Consider the following 16,326-nt stretch of genomic DNA (forward strand, 5'->3'; position numbering starts at 1 on the left):
ATGTGGGAATAATGATATTGATCGAATGCTTATCATTGTAGAAAATAATAAATGAAGTCTTGGAGACTGCCCTGCTTGAGGTTTTGCATAAAATAGAGGAATCCACCGATGCCAAGACCTACACACTGCCAGTATGCATTGACATCGAAGGGGCTTTTTACAAAGTGGGGACCGACACCGACATCCAATCCTTAGACCATTACATGGGGTGGACCAGTTCCTTAGAGACTGGATACATTGTGGATCCCATGACATTAATATAAGGGAGAAAGTGGCACAGGGTGCATTTTATCGCCACCCTTATGGGTGACCACCATAAATAACCTATAAAGGATGCTAAGGAGGAGGAATTTGAACACGTCTGCTTTGCAGACGATTTATAATACTTCTAAGATCTAAGGATCCGAACCAGCTATGCATAAGGGCCTAATGGGTCCTGCAGATGGCATACGACTGGGCTAGTCCTAGGGCTCTCAATGTAAACCCAGAAAAGACCGTAGTCTGCTTGTTCATCAATTTGACACACCACGTTTATTTAATAGAACGATTTCGATATCTAACAATGTCAAAAACTTAGGAGTGATCTTTAACAGGAAACTGAATTGGAAGTGCCGTATTCAGGAGCGTACCGAGTGATGTTGGGTAATATGTAGACGGGCCCTAGGCTCGAAATGGGGCCTGGGTTCAAAGAACATGTTGTCCTAGGAGCGATGAGGACCACGCCCAATATGGCACTGGAGACTATTCTAGATATCTGACACAAGCAAACAGATTAAAGGGGGAGTTACATACTATGCGAGCGCATTAAAAATGCAGTTCTGCATACAAATAAAACAAAAGCAACGCTCCAAAGTCAAAAAATTTTAACACACAAATAACGCTCTTGTTACTTCGTCAAATTTAAACATTGTTTAACTTTTGCGCGTGGAATTTTGGGATTTGTTTGCAAAATTGCATTTTTAGTGTGCGCGCATAACTCCACCTTTAAGGTTTCACAAAAGCGATGCCCAAAAGTTAAAGAGTTTTTAACTTTGACGCCGAAAATATTCCGGCTCCTCAAGGCTTTCTCGACCATAATTCCGTTATGATAAGACTTCGATCAACCTTATTATTCGAAGATTCTGGTGTCTCCGTGAGTCCGCTCGTATCCTGTGGAATATGGAATAAGCCAGAGCTTGACCCCGCTTATTAATGTTCGTACTACCCCACGAAACGTGGTAAGAGTTCCCATCGCACCTATTAGTACCTCATTTCATGTCTATTTTGCTTTTCTCCACAACCGTTGCAGCTCCGACCTAAATGGCGGTGTCGAAGAGTCGAAAGGCAGATAAAGCGATGCCAGGTATGCTATACCGTCTCGCTGTCTCATTAGTGTTTCATACGACGTTGGGGAAAATACATAATTTAACGGCCTTATTTACAAAACTAATCAACCTTTCATTAGATACCAATATTGCCATATTTCCTAGGGGTCCACAGGCACGAGCCCCAAAAACGGACTTCATATTCGGGTTCCTGGGGGCAAAATTAGGGGATATGCAAAAGCCATCGCTCACTTCTGCCCTCATCCCGTCAGGCATTTGTTAAAGTTGCACACAGTGTGATACGAATGAAAATAACAAATGACAATCACATTTCAAAATAACACATGTTATTTTGTTGATTGAAAGCTGGTGCTACGTTCTTTTTAGCGGAAAATTTCCGAAATTCGTTTCGGTGGTTTGACAAGGTTTATTTTTTGTTTCTTTGGCCAAAATTTGTCATTTTCATATAAAAATTGATATGGCACCTACCAATTTATCAGCTGCCTACGTGATGTGTACACACAAATGTAAAATTTTTTCCCGCGAAGTGTCTGTCAATGAGTTTTGGTTGTGTGTATGCATTATAGTTAAGAACCATAACTCACACAAACAACAAAACAGAACTAGTAATGTACTCAAAATAAAGGTTGAGTTGAGTACGTGTGAGCAAAATCACTAACAAACACTTAGTTACAATTAGAAGTTTGACCATCGCATTTGGCGATGTGAATAACTGTCAAACTCCATATAAAACACGTATAAGCTAAAAACATGTTACATTCCTGTTTTTGCGGCGTTAAAGTGGCCACCGGCAGCTCACGGTTTTCTGGTGGAGGATTTCAACCCGCCAACTTTAGACCGAGGGACAAACACTAATGTTTTCTTGGAATCGACAAAAAAAGTATCGTATAAATACTAAACACACTCTTACATGGTAGGAGCTTGATGTCTTGCTCCTGCACTTTGCTCACCCTACTATGGTCTTTAATTCTCCATGATTTAACAATAATCACATAAAAATTACATTTATTAATAATAACAAATGATAACTGATGATTTTTCGTTTCGCTTCTTACAACCTAATGAACAAAAACAAACTAAGTCACTAACACCAGATATAACAAGACTTTTATGTGAGCCAATATCTCAGACTTATAGCTGTTTTCACACGAGGACCTAGACGAATGAAATAGCCCTTTAGTGGCTCGCAATTTATCGTTACCAGACTACTTAAAAGAGCTCCTACGACATTTCGTAGGTTGATCTTACTATTTCTTGATCCAAGAGAAATCAACTATCTTGTCTTCTTGTGTAGGTTATTAAGCACAAACAAACACATAAATCCTACACTCGCTTAACCAAATAAAAATGCTAGTATTAGTCCTTTACATATAGATATAGTTGTATTAAAAGCAAAATAACATTAAACATAGAATCTTAGATGACACAAAACAGCACTAACACAACATAACTTAGTTTTATTTTCTTTTCCTTTTTTGTTTATTTACATTTTTCTTTTGTTGTTAATTTGTCTTCCGACGAATTATTAGGTTAGGTTAGGTTTAAGACTCACTCAGACTCACATAGACGTTTTCGTCCATTGTGATACCACAGGAACAGAAGAAGGAAGATGCCTTCTAGTTCCTACCGTTGAACACTCTAAATCGCTTAAAAAAATAATAAATTAACTATTTTCTATTTCTCCGCAGTGTTGCTACAGACGGACTGGATTAAACATATGCCTCCGCCTTGCCAATCTGGCGCTTGGCGGCTATGTGCGATAGTTGCCCTGACTGGCTGGTAAGTTATTGTTATTTTTCTGTATTACCTTCAAAGACAGCAATGACATAGATGTACTTATTTCTCCACACAAAACACAACTTCTGCCTTAGTTCACCAATGTCTTTAGTTAAATAAGTATATATTCTTTACTCTTAAAATAAAACGGCTGTTAACTGTTCAAGCCTTTCTGTGTTAGCATCTAACTTTGCAAACTTCTACACTATCAGATGAGCACTCTTTTTGCGTCAGCAGCTTTTATACTCTGCCTCTAGTGACGCTTTTCCATTTTCACCATTTTCCGAATTTTCCCTTCACTATTATTTTTATACTCCTCTCCTTTGCTTGTTAATGTCACCTTAACTAGGTGACATCGATGGTTGGTGTACTAAAATCCCCAAATCGGATCCTCACAAAAAATTAAATTAAATATTATTTCCGCAGTTGTGTGTGAAAAAAATATATCCGGAAATAAAACTTGTGGCAGGGGACCTCAACATTGGTGGATTCAACCCCAACGCAATTAGTGCCATAACACATCATCGGCAAGAACTCACCGACCCCAATTGGTGGTGGCTGCCGCACACCCCAGAGGTATCCCCAGGCAAACATAAGTGTCCTATATATTGAGACCACAAGATGCCAACACATTTAACGCAAAAGCATCCTTCCTCGATCATCACGATGGACGAGTGGAAATGACCACAGCTTGGCCAAATTAGCCCGGAGGAACACATGGCTGTGCACCCTCTCCTTTATGTATAGCTTATAGTTCGTAGGGTGACTGTATATTAATAGTGGTTCTCCTTTTCCTCTCTCAACCATACAGCCTGAATCACTCTGGTAGTCAGTGATTCTCAAAGCGTCAAAGGACCCCAAAGATCTAATATGACCAAACGACTGACCGCCAGTCTGTCTAGTGCCATCACAGAGGGAGTTTGCACGAACCACCGCTATAACCCGCTTAAAGCCTAGTACTGACATCACACGAACAACTGTCAAAACGCACTATAAAAAATGGTGACGAAGACAATGCGAACACATTCCATACAAGTGGTACTGAGCATGACATAATTACCAGGTAGAGTACCATAAACAGCTGAATACAATTTTTTCTCGTGGAGTGCACTATCTGTCAACGAGTTTTGGTTGTGTGTGTATTATAGTTAAAAACCATAACACACACAACGAAAAAAGGTTCCAACTAGCAACATACAAAATCAGAGATGTACTAATCACTCATTTTGACAGATAGTGCACTCAATATTTTGTTGTGGGGTAACTGCCACTACTTGTAAATAAATATATCTTGGTACTGAGTTCCATAAGAACTCAGTACCAGGTAGCTGTTTACGGTACCAGGTAGTGTACCGTAAACAGCTGAGTACAATTTTTTCTCGCGAGGTGCACAATCTGTCAATGAGTTTTGGTTGTGTGTGTATTTTAGTTAAGAACCATAGTACTCACAAACAACGAAAAATGACGCGAACTACAATAGTAACATACGCAAAATCAAAATTGCACTAATCACTGATTTTGACAGACACTACCTGAAATTAATACATCTTGCTGAGATCTATGAGCAAACTAGTAGCGACATGTCGCTGCTTCAGGATACATTTCGCACAATTTTAATTGCAAATGTAATTAAATGCCCACGAAACGAGCCGAATCAACTCTGCTTCAATACTGTTGTCTTTGTTGTTTGTGTTCTGACAAAGAATGTGGACATTTTTGCTTTTAACCTTTAAATTATTGGTACAAAACACTTTTTAACTTTAATTTTGGCTTGGAAAGAAAACCTAAGATTTCCAATCATTGTTCTAGTTTCAATTTATCGGTGATAGCCATGATTTAGCTGTTATAATTTATGTCTGTGGCCCCTATATAGTCCAAATCAGGATCAATGTCGCCACTCAAGAAATTATCAAAATGTAAGAAAAATCCGGCCAAAACCTAAAAAATGCTCTACAAGTCTAAAATGCGGTATGGTTTTATACCCACTACCGAAGAGTTGGTCATTTTGCTATTCCATCTTTCAATAATCAAATTATACATTTTCAGCCCTACAAAATATGTATATTAGATGGTCGTTATATTTATAGATAACCTCTGCATATCCGTCCATCTGTTTGTTGAAATCACCCTACAGCCTAGAGTTCAAATATGGCCTTTATTTTGATATAGCTCTCTTTATACCGATCTCCAGACAAGAAATCTAGAGTTCATAAAAGTCAAAGGTATTTTTCCGCCGATTTCAATAAACAACCCTAGGCGGTTTGAAAGGTGATTTTATTTGAATAACAATTTGAAATCATATGGTCTAATCAGAGAATTAGCCATCAAGCTGATTTACTGAACTGACATTGTCCTCAACACAACCAAAGAAACTCGCGCTAGTGCGTGTGTACATGTGCCCGAAATATGAAAGAGAGAGAACGTGCAAAAAATTGGAGTGGTTTGTGTGAAAGTAAACAAAGGACTCATGTCATGTTAATAACGTTGAACTGGCTGGCTGTTATCAGCTGTTTACCTTTTTAGAATTCGCCTTGTGAACAACCGTGTCGAATTTGGATAAAGCGAAATGCGCTACTACTCAGAAACGCTTTACTACCCATTTCTCCCGTTAAAGTTGGTACTATATTCGGTTTTCGCGGTGGAACTCCATATAAAAAATTGAGCGGAAAATATAGATGAAAAGTGTTCCTTTCGCTATAACTTGTTTTTTCATCTAGGGGAAATTTACATTTCACGACGCCCAAAGAGAGCACAACCACTGTCGATGCGCAACAAGTCGTTTTCTTACGTAAAAAAAAACGCGATCGCCAAATTGCTAATTGTAACTAAGTGTTTGTTAGTGTTAGTGATCTTTCTCACATGTATTTACTCGGGGTGGAAAAAAATATTATTTGTGGATGCATAAATAAAAAACTATATGTATAAAAATATAAATAAATATACTTCTAAAATGAATAAAAAATAATTGTTTCTTTTATAACAAGCTATTGTAATGAATTTGTACGAAGTGGTCTTGCTATTACAACATTGTTTTTATACAAGTGGAAGATGCTGACAAAGGCATTTGGAAAGTTGTGTATTAACTAATATATACGAAAATACTACAAAATCTAATTATTTTTACGTTTGAATGTGTTTCTTTTTAAATAGTTTTGTGTTTCATTACTTATTCATTTCGAAGGGGTGGGTTTTGGTTGAAATTGCAATAACATATATGAATTTGAGTACGCTCCACACACTCACATTTGTGTGTAAGCAGCTGATAAATTGGTTGGTGCCATATTAATTTTTATATGTAAATGGCAACATTTTGGCCAAAGAAACCCAAAAAAAATGAAATGTGGTGTCAAACCACTGAAGGAATGATTTAGGGAAATTTTCCCCAAAAAAAGTAGTAACAGCCATGACATAATTACTCGCGGCAGGAACCTACCAAAAACAGGAACATTGATCACGATTTGTCGGTTATTATTATCTGTAATCACATGATATCGATATGAATCCAGTTCAGAGTTACATTTGGAACATTTTCAAAAAGAGTTACAAAAGATTAAGCTCGTGCGTGCCGAGTCTTATGCTGAGTATTCTGTTCAGCTTTTCAGGCGGAATGCTGTCAAACTCCAGCAAAAAACGTCGGCGAAACGCTGGAGGAAAATAGGTGAAAAAGTGTACTCCGTTTATAGAGAGGAAAATGGCAAAAAAAAGATTTTAGTGGCAAAGCTTGACACCATTGTCGGCATCATCTCTGTTTTATTAGTTTCAATGGTTCGTTTTATCTTCATGTTAATTTATTTACTTGCGAAATAAAAATAATAAAACGATAAGTGCAGATAAAAAACGTCTTTTTGTATGAAAATAAAAACAACATTAAAGATTTCCGCGACTATTCCGAAAGCAGAATAGAATACCAACCCTTACACAATACTTTACATGGATATTTAAAGTCAGAACAGAAGTTCACATTAGGTCTGTTCGCATACTTTTCCAGTAAAAATTTGCAAGAGAGTGAGCACAACTTTTACACTCTATGGCGGAAAATATTGATGAAAGTGTTTCGCTATAACTTGTTTTTTCATCTAGGGAAAATTTACATTTCACGACGCCCAAAAAAAGCACAATTACAGTCGCTGCGCAAAGTCGCTAACGGGCATATATATATCCAGAAAACCAAATTCTTTTAACCAGAAGAATATCGATACGATAAATTATAACCGGAGAATAAGAAACCCGGCCTAATTATATAATCACGCCTTTTCCGATAACCGCAATCGAGAGAATTTTGCGAATTTCTTTGCGTGTGTTGGCAAAACGTCGATCAGCTTGGTGACAAGATGGCGGATTGCTCCATATGATTTGTGGTTATTGTCAAGGTGGATTTAAAAAGGTGGTCACTTACAAAAACATTAAGTGGATAGGCCCCATGAACATCATTAAATCTGCCTTTCGTGAATTATAAAATTTTTTTTCTTTTACAAAATTTAATATGTTTCACATCCACGCATTGTTTTTACTTATTTCACATCTTTTTCAAATGAAATGTTTAAATTTTATGTATTTTATTAATTCAATTTAAATTTGAATATGAACAAACGCACATTGCAAAAAAGTAAGAAAAACGAAAAAAATTACTTATGAAATGAAAATTCAAAAAATTGTATGTCGACTGATCGCTGGGCTTAACATTGTTGAGTGAATCCTGACGCCATACGTATATTTGTATCAACTACTTTTTATCTGCTTCAGAAGTAACGTTTAAAATTAAAAAAATATATATACTACATTATCAATATTTATTATTATTTGTTTTTGGTCTCTTATGATGATAAAATGCAAATCGAAAAAACTCTGCTCCCTTGATTGGCAAATGCCAAAACTTCAATTGTCAAAGTGGTTTTAGAAATAAACTTTGTTTTACGGGTTATCTTCTTCAAATATGTTTTAAATTTGTATTTTCATCATTATAACACTATTTTGTTGCTTATAGGTGGAATATCGGATCAAATAAATATATAATATATATAATATTTATTGCTTAAAAAATTAAGCTTATACCATGTTTTAAGCTTATACCATGACATAATTACCAGGTAATTTACGGTAGCTGAGTACAATTTTTTCTCGCGAAGTACACTATCTGTCAACGCGCCATTTTTCGTTGTTTATATGTGTTATAGTACATAACTTAAATACACACACACAACCAAAACCCGTTGACAGATAGTGCACTTCGCGAGAAAAAATTGTACTCAGCTGATTACGGTACACTACCTGGTTATTATGTCATGCGTATACTGGAATGTACATATCACACACATCCATACACAATTTTTTAAAACAGTTGCATATTTTGATACTTTTGTCGATTATTCAGCCGTCATATTGGATTTATTTGGGATTTAAATATAAATCCTGCAAAAATTAGATTTATTTTTGTACGGTAAAACCTCGAGAAAAACAGAGTATTTAGCACTTAAATTTCGAAAAGGCCATAAATCCGGATTTAGTTGGCCAATGTAAAAGTACTTTAATAGGCATTTGCACCAAAAACCGTAGTGTGTGCCAATCGGTAGCAATCTCCTATGGTGAGATCCATGACGAAACAATTAAAGGTGATCTCATTTGTACAACAACCACAAATCATATGGTGCAATCTGCCATTTTGCAATCAAACTGATCGACGTTTTGCCAACACGCACAAAGAATTTTGTGGGCGTGTGTGTATACGGATAATATGCGAGAAATAAGTTAGTAACAAAGAAAACGCAAATAAAAATCTAATTTCTTAATACCGTCAATCCTGGACGATTGTTAACAGCTGTTTGCGTGAGTCCACCTTTTTAAACCCGCCTTGGGTGAGATGTAAAAATGACGTAGGGGGTTTACAAAAACCCTCTACATTTTGCTGTGCCTCACTATACAAATTTTTGACATTTGTATGAAAAAGTATGAAAAATTAAAGAAAATAAAAATCGATGTACGCTTTTAGCAAAAGCTCTAATCAACACGCATACACGATGAGAAACACGATCATGATGTGCCGTATAAAAGGCCTATAAGGCTTCAATAAGTTTTGTGAATACGGCTGTAAAAATGTGAAAAAATAAAGTAAAATATAAATTTGTTCTCACCAATAGAAAAAATGTCCATCAGAGCATTTTTACATCTCAGCCCCATAGTGAACTTTTATCAATTGGTACACACCCCTTGTATAAAATTGTCTAGGATACAACTCTGAAGTTAAAAATTACATCAGCTGGGATAGTGACTGACTTATCCTTCTCTGGACAGACAGCGTACATAGCCATACTAGTTCCATATAGTTCCATCCGGAACTACCAAACTCTGTTTCGGACCATGGAGGAGGTTCAAAGACATAGCGTGCATACTTTAATTTTTCGCTCCCTTAAACGTACTCATGATATGTTTGTCTCTAATCAAGGGAATTTGCCAGACATAGATGAAAAACTGTAAGAAATTTGTTTTCTTGATTTAAGTGCATAAGTATTTATTATTTATTGTTGCAGAGAGGCAAGAAGAAAATCCATTAAAGCTCGAGATAGTTATAAACTTGTTTTTGATCGTGTTGCAAAAGCAGACCAATCTAAAAAAATTGTAAATGGCATTGTCGGAGGTTCAGGTACTACTGGTGCCATCCAAGCTCCTGAACCATTGCTTGCTATAACTGATGGCTCTGCCAATGCCAGAGATAATCATCTGGCTCTAGCGGAAGCGAACAACAAAACTTCAGATACACCAATCAACAACTCACTTGTCTTAGCGCCCGGAATGCGAACGACTAGTGGAACCAGCAATGTACAACTAATACCCAAGAAAGCCCCTACAATACCAAAACCTTCATGGCATGCACCTTGGAAATTGTCTCGTGTCATATCTGGTCATTTGGGTTGGGTACGCTGCATTGCTGTAGAACCAGGTAATGAATGGTTTGCTACAGGCGCCGGCGATCGAGTTATTAAAATTTGGGATTTGGCTAGTGGTAAGTTGAAATTGTCTCTTACTGGGCATGTAAGCACAGTTCGCGGTTTGGCCGTTAGTAGCAAGCATCCATATCTCTTTAGTTGTGGTGAAGATCGCCAGGTGAAATGCTGGGATTTAGAATATAACAAAGTGATACGACATTATCACGGTCATTTGTCAGCCGTCTATTCTATGGCACTTCACCCCACTATCGACATTTTAGCGACTTCAGGTCGTGATTCGACAGCGCGAATATGGGATATGCGTACAAAAGCCAATATCCATACTCTAACTGGTCACACTAATACCGTTGCCAGTGTTGTGGCGCAAGCTAGTAATCCTCAAATTGTCACCGGTTCCCATGACTCAACAGTACGCCTGTGGGATTTAGCGGCAGGGAAAAGCGTGTGTACTCTTACCAACCATAAGAAATCTGTGCGTAGCGTTGTTTTGCATCCCTCACTTTATATGTTTGCCTCAGCATCTCCAGATAATATTAAACAGTGGCGCTGTCCAGAAGGTAATTTTGTTCAAAACATTTCCGGTCATAGCGCCATTGTTAATTGTATGGCTGTTAATCCCGACGGCGTCTTGGTCTCTGGAGGCGACAATGGTACAATGTTCTTTTGGGATTGGCGAACAGGATATAACTTTCAACGTTTCCAAGCACCGGTTCAACCAGGATCTATGGATAGTGAAGCTGGTATATTTGCAATGTGTTTTGATCAATCCGGTTCGCGACTGATAACTGCTGAAGCTGATAAGACCATTAAAATCTACAAAGAAGACGACGAGGCAACGGAAGAGTCTCATCCTGTGAATTGGAGACCAGAAATTTTGAAGAGACGCAAATTCTAAAATAAGTTTCTTAAGAATATTCGATATGTACTTTTATAATGTCAATAAACATATAACTAATCATCATTTAAGACAAATTCTTGGTCAACCGAATTTTTCGCTTGAGAGCAGAAAAATTAAATTTATATGACAAATTAGAAGTTATTCGGGAAAGTATTTTCTATAAATTCAAGTGGTGTGCATGAAGAGCCGGCATATCTTAGACTTAAAAAGTGTAATTCTGAGGCTCTCGTCAGCATGATATTTAACAAATGCCGTCACATGGGCCTATATTTGATCTTTCAATTAATCGATCACATGAAAATGCTTCACTTTTCAATAAAGGATTAATCATATAATTTAATTTTATTTGCACATATCTCAACTCTTCGGTAATATCTTAAAAGCATATGGGACCATCTTTTGGAGTTTACGCCGGTTGTTCGCACCGGATTGACACGATGAGTCCTTCATCGGAAGCCTCAGTGCGCGGGTTCGTCCTTTTTCCATCATGGGAACGGCACAACCTGGAGTGCCTTCTCCGCACGCTTCTGGTCCGTGCCGGGATTGACCAATACAGGAGTTAAGTCCCACTGAATATGTCGCAAGGTGTTATGCGAACATAGACAGCAGTCGTCGGACTGCTCCGACCTCTCCCGTGAGGCAATATAGGCAACAACAGCACCCAGCCCCAATATTGCCGCACCAGTGGCGAGAAGTGTATCTTTCTTGCAATTGAATTGCAATGGTCTCTGAGGCAAAATAGACGAGATAGTCGATTTTACAAGTCGGAAGAACACATTGGTTGCAGCAATCCGGGAGACAAAGCTGACCAACACCTGCAGCCTGCAGTTTTAAGGTATACAGTGTGCTACGTAAGGATCGCTTACGGAATGGAAGTGGGGGATTGGCCATCGTGATACACCATTCCGTGCAGTATAAATCCATCTCGCCAGCGCCTGGTGCTCGTGTCATCTACATGGAATGACGGATATAGCAGTTATATCCTCACCAGCTATACAGAGCTATACAACGTGTACATACCACAGGTTGGTTGTTGTGTTCCAGTTAATAACATAAGTGGGATACTGTAAGGCTATTGGAGGCTAATGGGCATCACGTTTCATGGCACATAGCTTTGGCAGAGCAGATTGAAGGCTCCACGTTTTGCTGGGTGAAGGAGGATGCCCCCACTAGGTTTACGAGGAGCTGCAGCAGTTTGCCAAACATTGCTATTGCATCCCCTGATCTCCTGAGTGACGTATCCTGGCCGTCATTTTTTTGGGATCAGATCACCTCCCGTTGGGTCGGTTTCAGAGAGCACACCTGACATCACCCCAAGACGCTTGTGGGACTACTCCTTCCGAGCCTTGTTGGAGAATTCCATGCGTCGAACATCATCGTGGATTTCGAAGACTGCATAGCACACCAACTGGTTTGCATGACATTACCGCACACATTTGCCATGGCATCAATTAGCCATGTGATATGACGTTCCTCGTGGTACAGGACCTATCGATAGCATTTGCCACCGTCAGCCATGCCAAACTATTTGAGGACATCTCCAACACGTCACTTCACCAGGCCTGAAACGCTGGGTCGTTAATTATCTGTGTGGTCGCCAGTCATTTGTGGAATTTAGGGATAAGAAGTCGAAGTACCATAGAGTGAAACAAGGAGTTCCCTAAGGCGGTGTGATATCTCCGGCACTGTTTAACCTCTACCTATCCTTAATTGTACCCTCCTCAGATGGCATAGAGATCGTATCATATGCGAACGATTGTACGATCATGGCATCAGTCCCCCTACACATTGTTGACATCTGCTATAGGTTAAAATCAACGAACTTGCCGCTTTTTTCGCTGCAAGAGAAACGTACATCCATTAAGTGGGTAATGATAGTCGATGGAGTAACGATTCCAGCTAAAATACTTGATATCATATTTGACAGTGCTTACACATTATTCTCGCATGCCACTGCAATTTGTCGGAATAGAAACAAGGTCAGTGGTAAGTTATCGTCAACTATGTGACACGCTGTGGAACAATATTCAGATCCGTCAGAATGCCGGTCTTCGAACTGCGACCGGCTGTCCTTCAGTTCCCACGTGAACCTTCTCCCTCAGAAAACAAAGATTCTACCCGTGCGATGACATAACTACATGTTGTCTATGTAATACCTTCTAGGATGTTATCGCAGGCACCATCGAAATCATCAGGATGTGTCCCCGATTGTGACCTGGAACCACACAACACACGTCACTTGCTAAACTGTGAGACCGACTCAACTCAGACCCAGAGTCCTCTGGATACATCCCACCTTAGTTGTCGTTTTTTTGTTTTTTTGTTCCATAAACAAGCAGTCGCGGTTAATCAGCGGTATCGAGCGGAGAGTCTCAGTGACAGGCCGGGCGACGACGGCTCTTGCATAAATACTGAGTGCCTATGATATACGACAAGGCGAGTTATTGGCGCATGTAAATAACCATTGGCCACCATGTTCTTTCTGCGATCGGTCCTTTGGACCGGAACGAACTTGCTCACCTAGAGGAGCTAAGCGAGAATAGCCACATCCACATGCAAATGTGGCTACAACAACGACAACAACAAACCTACGATCTGCAGCCGGACAATACTGTACGACGATGCACTTCTTAGTTTTATCTAAGAAATCCTACAATGAAAATTTATGACATTTAAAACTTTATTCGCGTGATAATAACATTTTGCTTCAAACAGGACTGTGGAGTCGAAAAAATTACCTTGACTCCGGACAAAATAGAAAAATGTTTGAGCAAAAAAAAATTATTTTCACACAAAAGAAATTCAATAAAATTTTGCCGTTTTAGAAAAATTATATTGCAATTTTATTTAAAAAAATATTAAAATATTGTCTTTATTTTCATTTAAATTTTATCTGTAGAAAAAATGTCATGGAAATATTGTCTTAAGAAAAAATATTGTTTTCAGAAAAATGTCATTCAAATTATGTTATTAGAAAGAATTTCATTGAAATTTTGTTTTTATAAAAAAAATTCTTTTAAAAATTTTTATAAAATATTTTATTGAAATTTTGTCTTAGAAAAAATCTCATTGAAATTTTGTCTTTAGAAAAAATGTCATTGACATTTTGTCTTTAGAAAAAATTTCATTGAAATTTTATCTTTAAAAAAATCTCATTGAAATTTTGTCTTTATAGAAAATTTCATTAGAAAAACTTTAGAAATTTAAAAAAAATATCTATTAAGGGTTTATTCTAATATAAAATTTTAGTTCTATTGTAATTTTATAAATGAGCATGCATCTTAGAATTGCGAATTGGGCAAATAAATAGAAAAATTGTTTAATTATTTAATTGTTATTTTATTTTAAAAAACTCCACTTTTTTAATATATATATTTAAAAATATTAAAAACTTGCACACGTTTTTTCATGATTGAGTGCGCTTTCGTATCGAACATTCGCGGTCTAAAATTTCAAAAATTCCCGTTTAAAAAATTATGCTGTAATTAGGCCGCATATTCATACTCTAACTGTCGTTTTATTTGTCCGGTCGCCTTAGTGATCGGTCTACATGTCCAGTTGAAGAGTGTTTTGAGTGTGGGGCAGCCACCCATAAACTTGATCCCTAATATTAATGTTAGACTCGTAATCTACTAACAAATACATTTGATGTGGATCCCATACTGTGCCGTAGGGGTATTTTTGGGGTGGGGGAATACTTGCTTCTAAATATTTTTAGATTCGTAGCCTTAATCAAATTTGGATATCATTATATGATTGTAGGCTATGTTTTGTATATGTTTTCCTCGTGACTTCTTTTACTAACATTCCGCTCGGAAAACGCTTCTTCTTAGCAATTGGCAACGGTCCACATGGAAACTGAGGAGAGAGTATTCTGACGGATCTGAATATTATTCCACTGCGTGTCACATAGCTGACGGCCAATTGCTTTGTACGTGGTCAACAAGATTTTTTTTCAGCACCTCAAGTGCTGCCGGCAAGTGTTTTGAAGGTCCTCAAGGCACAGATTGCATTGGCATGCATTTTGGGACACTCAATGGTCGGAGTCGTTTTTTATCGACCACCACTTTTAGCTCAATAGTCACCTCGCGAGAATTTGTAGTGAACAAATTGGCTGCGAATTTGGTGGTGGATATCTTCAGATCTCTTGCAGCGAAATATGAGGCAAGTTTGTTGAGATAGACGTTCAACCTATCGCAGATGTCATCAATGGGTGGGGGGTCTAATGCCATGACCGTACATTCGTCTGCATATGATACGATCTCTATGCCGCCTGGAGGGGGTGCAATTGAGGATAGGTAGAGATTAAACAGTCCGGGAGATATCACACCGCCTTAGGGAACTCCCTGTTTCACTCTACGGTGATTCGACTTCCTAAATTCCACAATTGACTGGTGATCACACAGAAAATTCGCGAACCAGCGTTTACGGCGTGGCTGGAGGGACATGTTGGCGAGGGACTTGTTTGGCATGGCTGACGGTGTCGAATGCTTTCGATAGGTCCGGTACCACGAGGATCGTCCTATCACATGGCGTGTGCTGATTGAAGCCACGGCAAATGTGTGCGGTGATGGCATGCAAAGTTGGGCCGAATTACCGCATACGTGAACGAGTAAAATTGTTCGAAAATTTTTGTTTTGGTATTACCGCATCCTTTAACGAATAAATACTATCGAAATTCGAGATTATGGTATCCGCTGTTTTAAAGTATTTTTAATTATAATATGAAATATAACTTACTTTACTTTAAATGGCTATGACAGAACATTTGTTCCACTAGTCGAACGTAGAATAGGTTTCCAAGCGCCTCGATCTGCGCTCATTCTAAAATCTCTGGCACCAAGTTTCGAGGTGTCTCCCGCCACTTGATCTTTCCGTCGAGCTTTTGGTCTTCCCGGTTTGCGTGTATCACCGTGTTTGCCTTCAAAAGACTTCTTTGGTGGAGCTTCTTCATCCATTCTGACAACATGACCCATTAACGCAAACTGGTCCATATATTTTACGAAGAATCTTTCTCTCAAATACTCCAAGCACTGCCTCATCTGCTTCAGAACCATATAATAACACGGGTAGTATCAGTGTCTTGTATAGTGTTATCTTCGTCCGTCGAGAGGTGGCCTTGTTGCTAAACTGCTTACTTAGTCCAAAGTAGCATCTGTTTGCCAGTATTATTCTTCGCTTTATCTCAAAACTGGTGTCATTCGTTTCGGTTACGGCGGTGCCGAGGTTGATAAAGTTACTGACTATCCCAACTTTCTCCATTTTCTTTATCTTTTCTTTATCGATTCTTTCAAAGGCTTCAGTTACTACTTTCGGTGACCGACCTATGATGTTGATGTCGTCGGCATAGGCGAGTAGCACGTGTTCTCTTGTGATTCACATCTTC

General features: G+C 38.4%; 1 protein-coding gene across 1 annotated transcript; it reads left to right on the top strand.

The window, feature by feature from the left end:
* Positions 1–9,401: 9,401 nt before the first annotated feature.
* On the top strand, positions 9,402–11,014 carry LOC106095341 (pleiotropic regulator 1). The gene is made up of 2 exons (XM_013262576.2): positions 9,402–9,568; positions 9,626–11,014. Exons 1-2 carry the CDS (start codon positions 9,456–9,458, stop codon positions 10,935–10,937), a joined length of 1,425 nt encoding a protein of 474 aa, XP_013118030.1. The 5' UTR covers positions 9,402–9,455; the 3' UTR covers positions 10,938–11,014.
* The last annotated feature ends 5,312 nt before the right edge of the window (positions 11,015–16,326 follow it).

This window comes from Stomoxys calcitrans, chromosome 4 (assembly GCF_963082655.1).
Source record: "Stomoxys calcitrans chromosome 4, idStoCalc2.1, whole genome shotgun sequence".
Classification (NCBI taxonomy): domain Eukaryota; kingdom Metazoa; phylum Arthropoda; class Insecta; order Diptera; family Muscidae; genus Stomoxys; species Stomoxys calcitrans.

Coding starts and splice junctions, on each gene's coding strand:
- LOC106095341 (XM_013262576.2), top strand. CDS start 9,456: ATGGAGGAGGTTCAAAGACATAGCGTGCATACTTTAATTTTTCGCTCC. Junction 9,569..9,625: donor CCAGACATAGATGAAAAACT/GTAAGAAATTTG, acceptor TTATTGTTGCAG/AGAGGCAAGAAGAAAATCCA.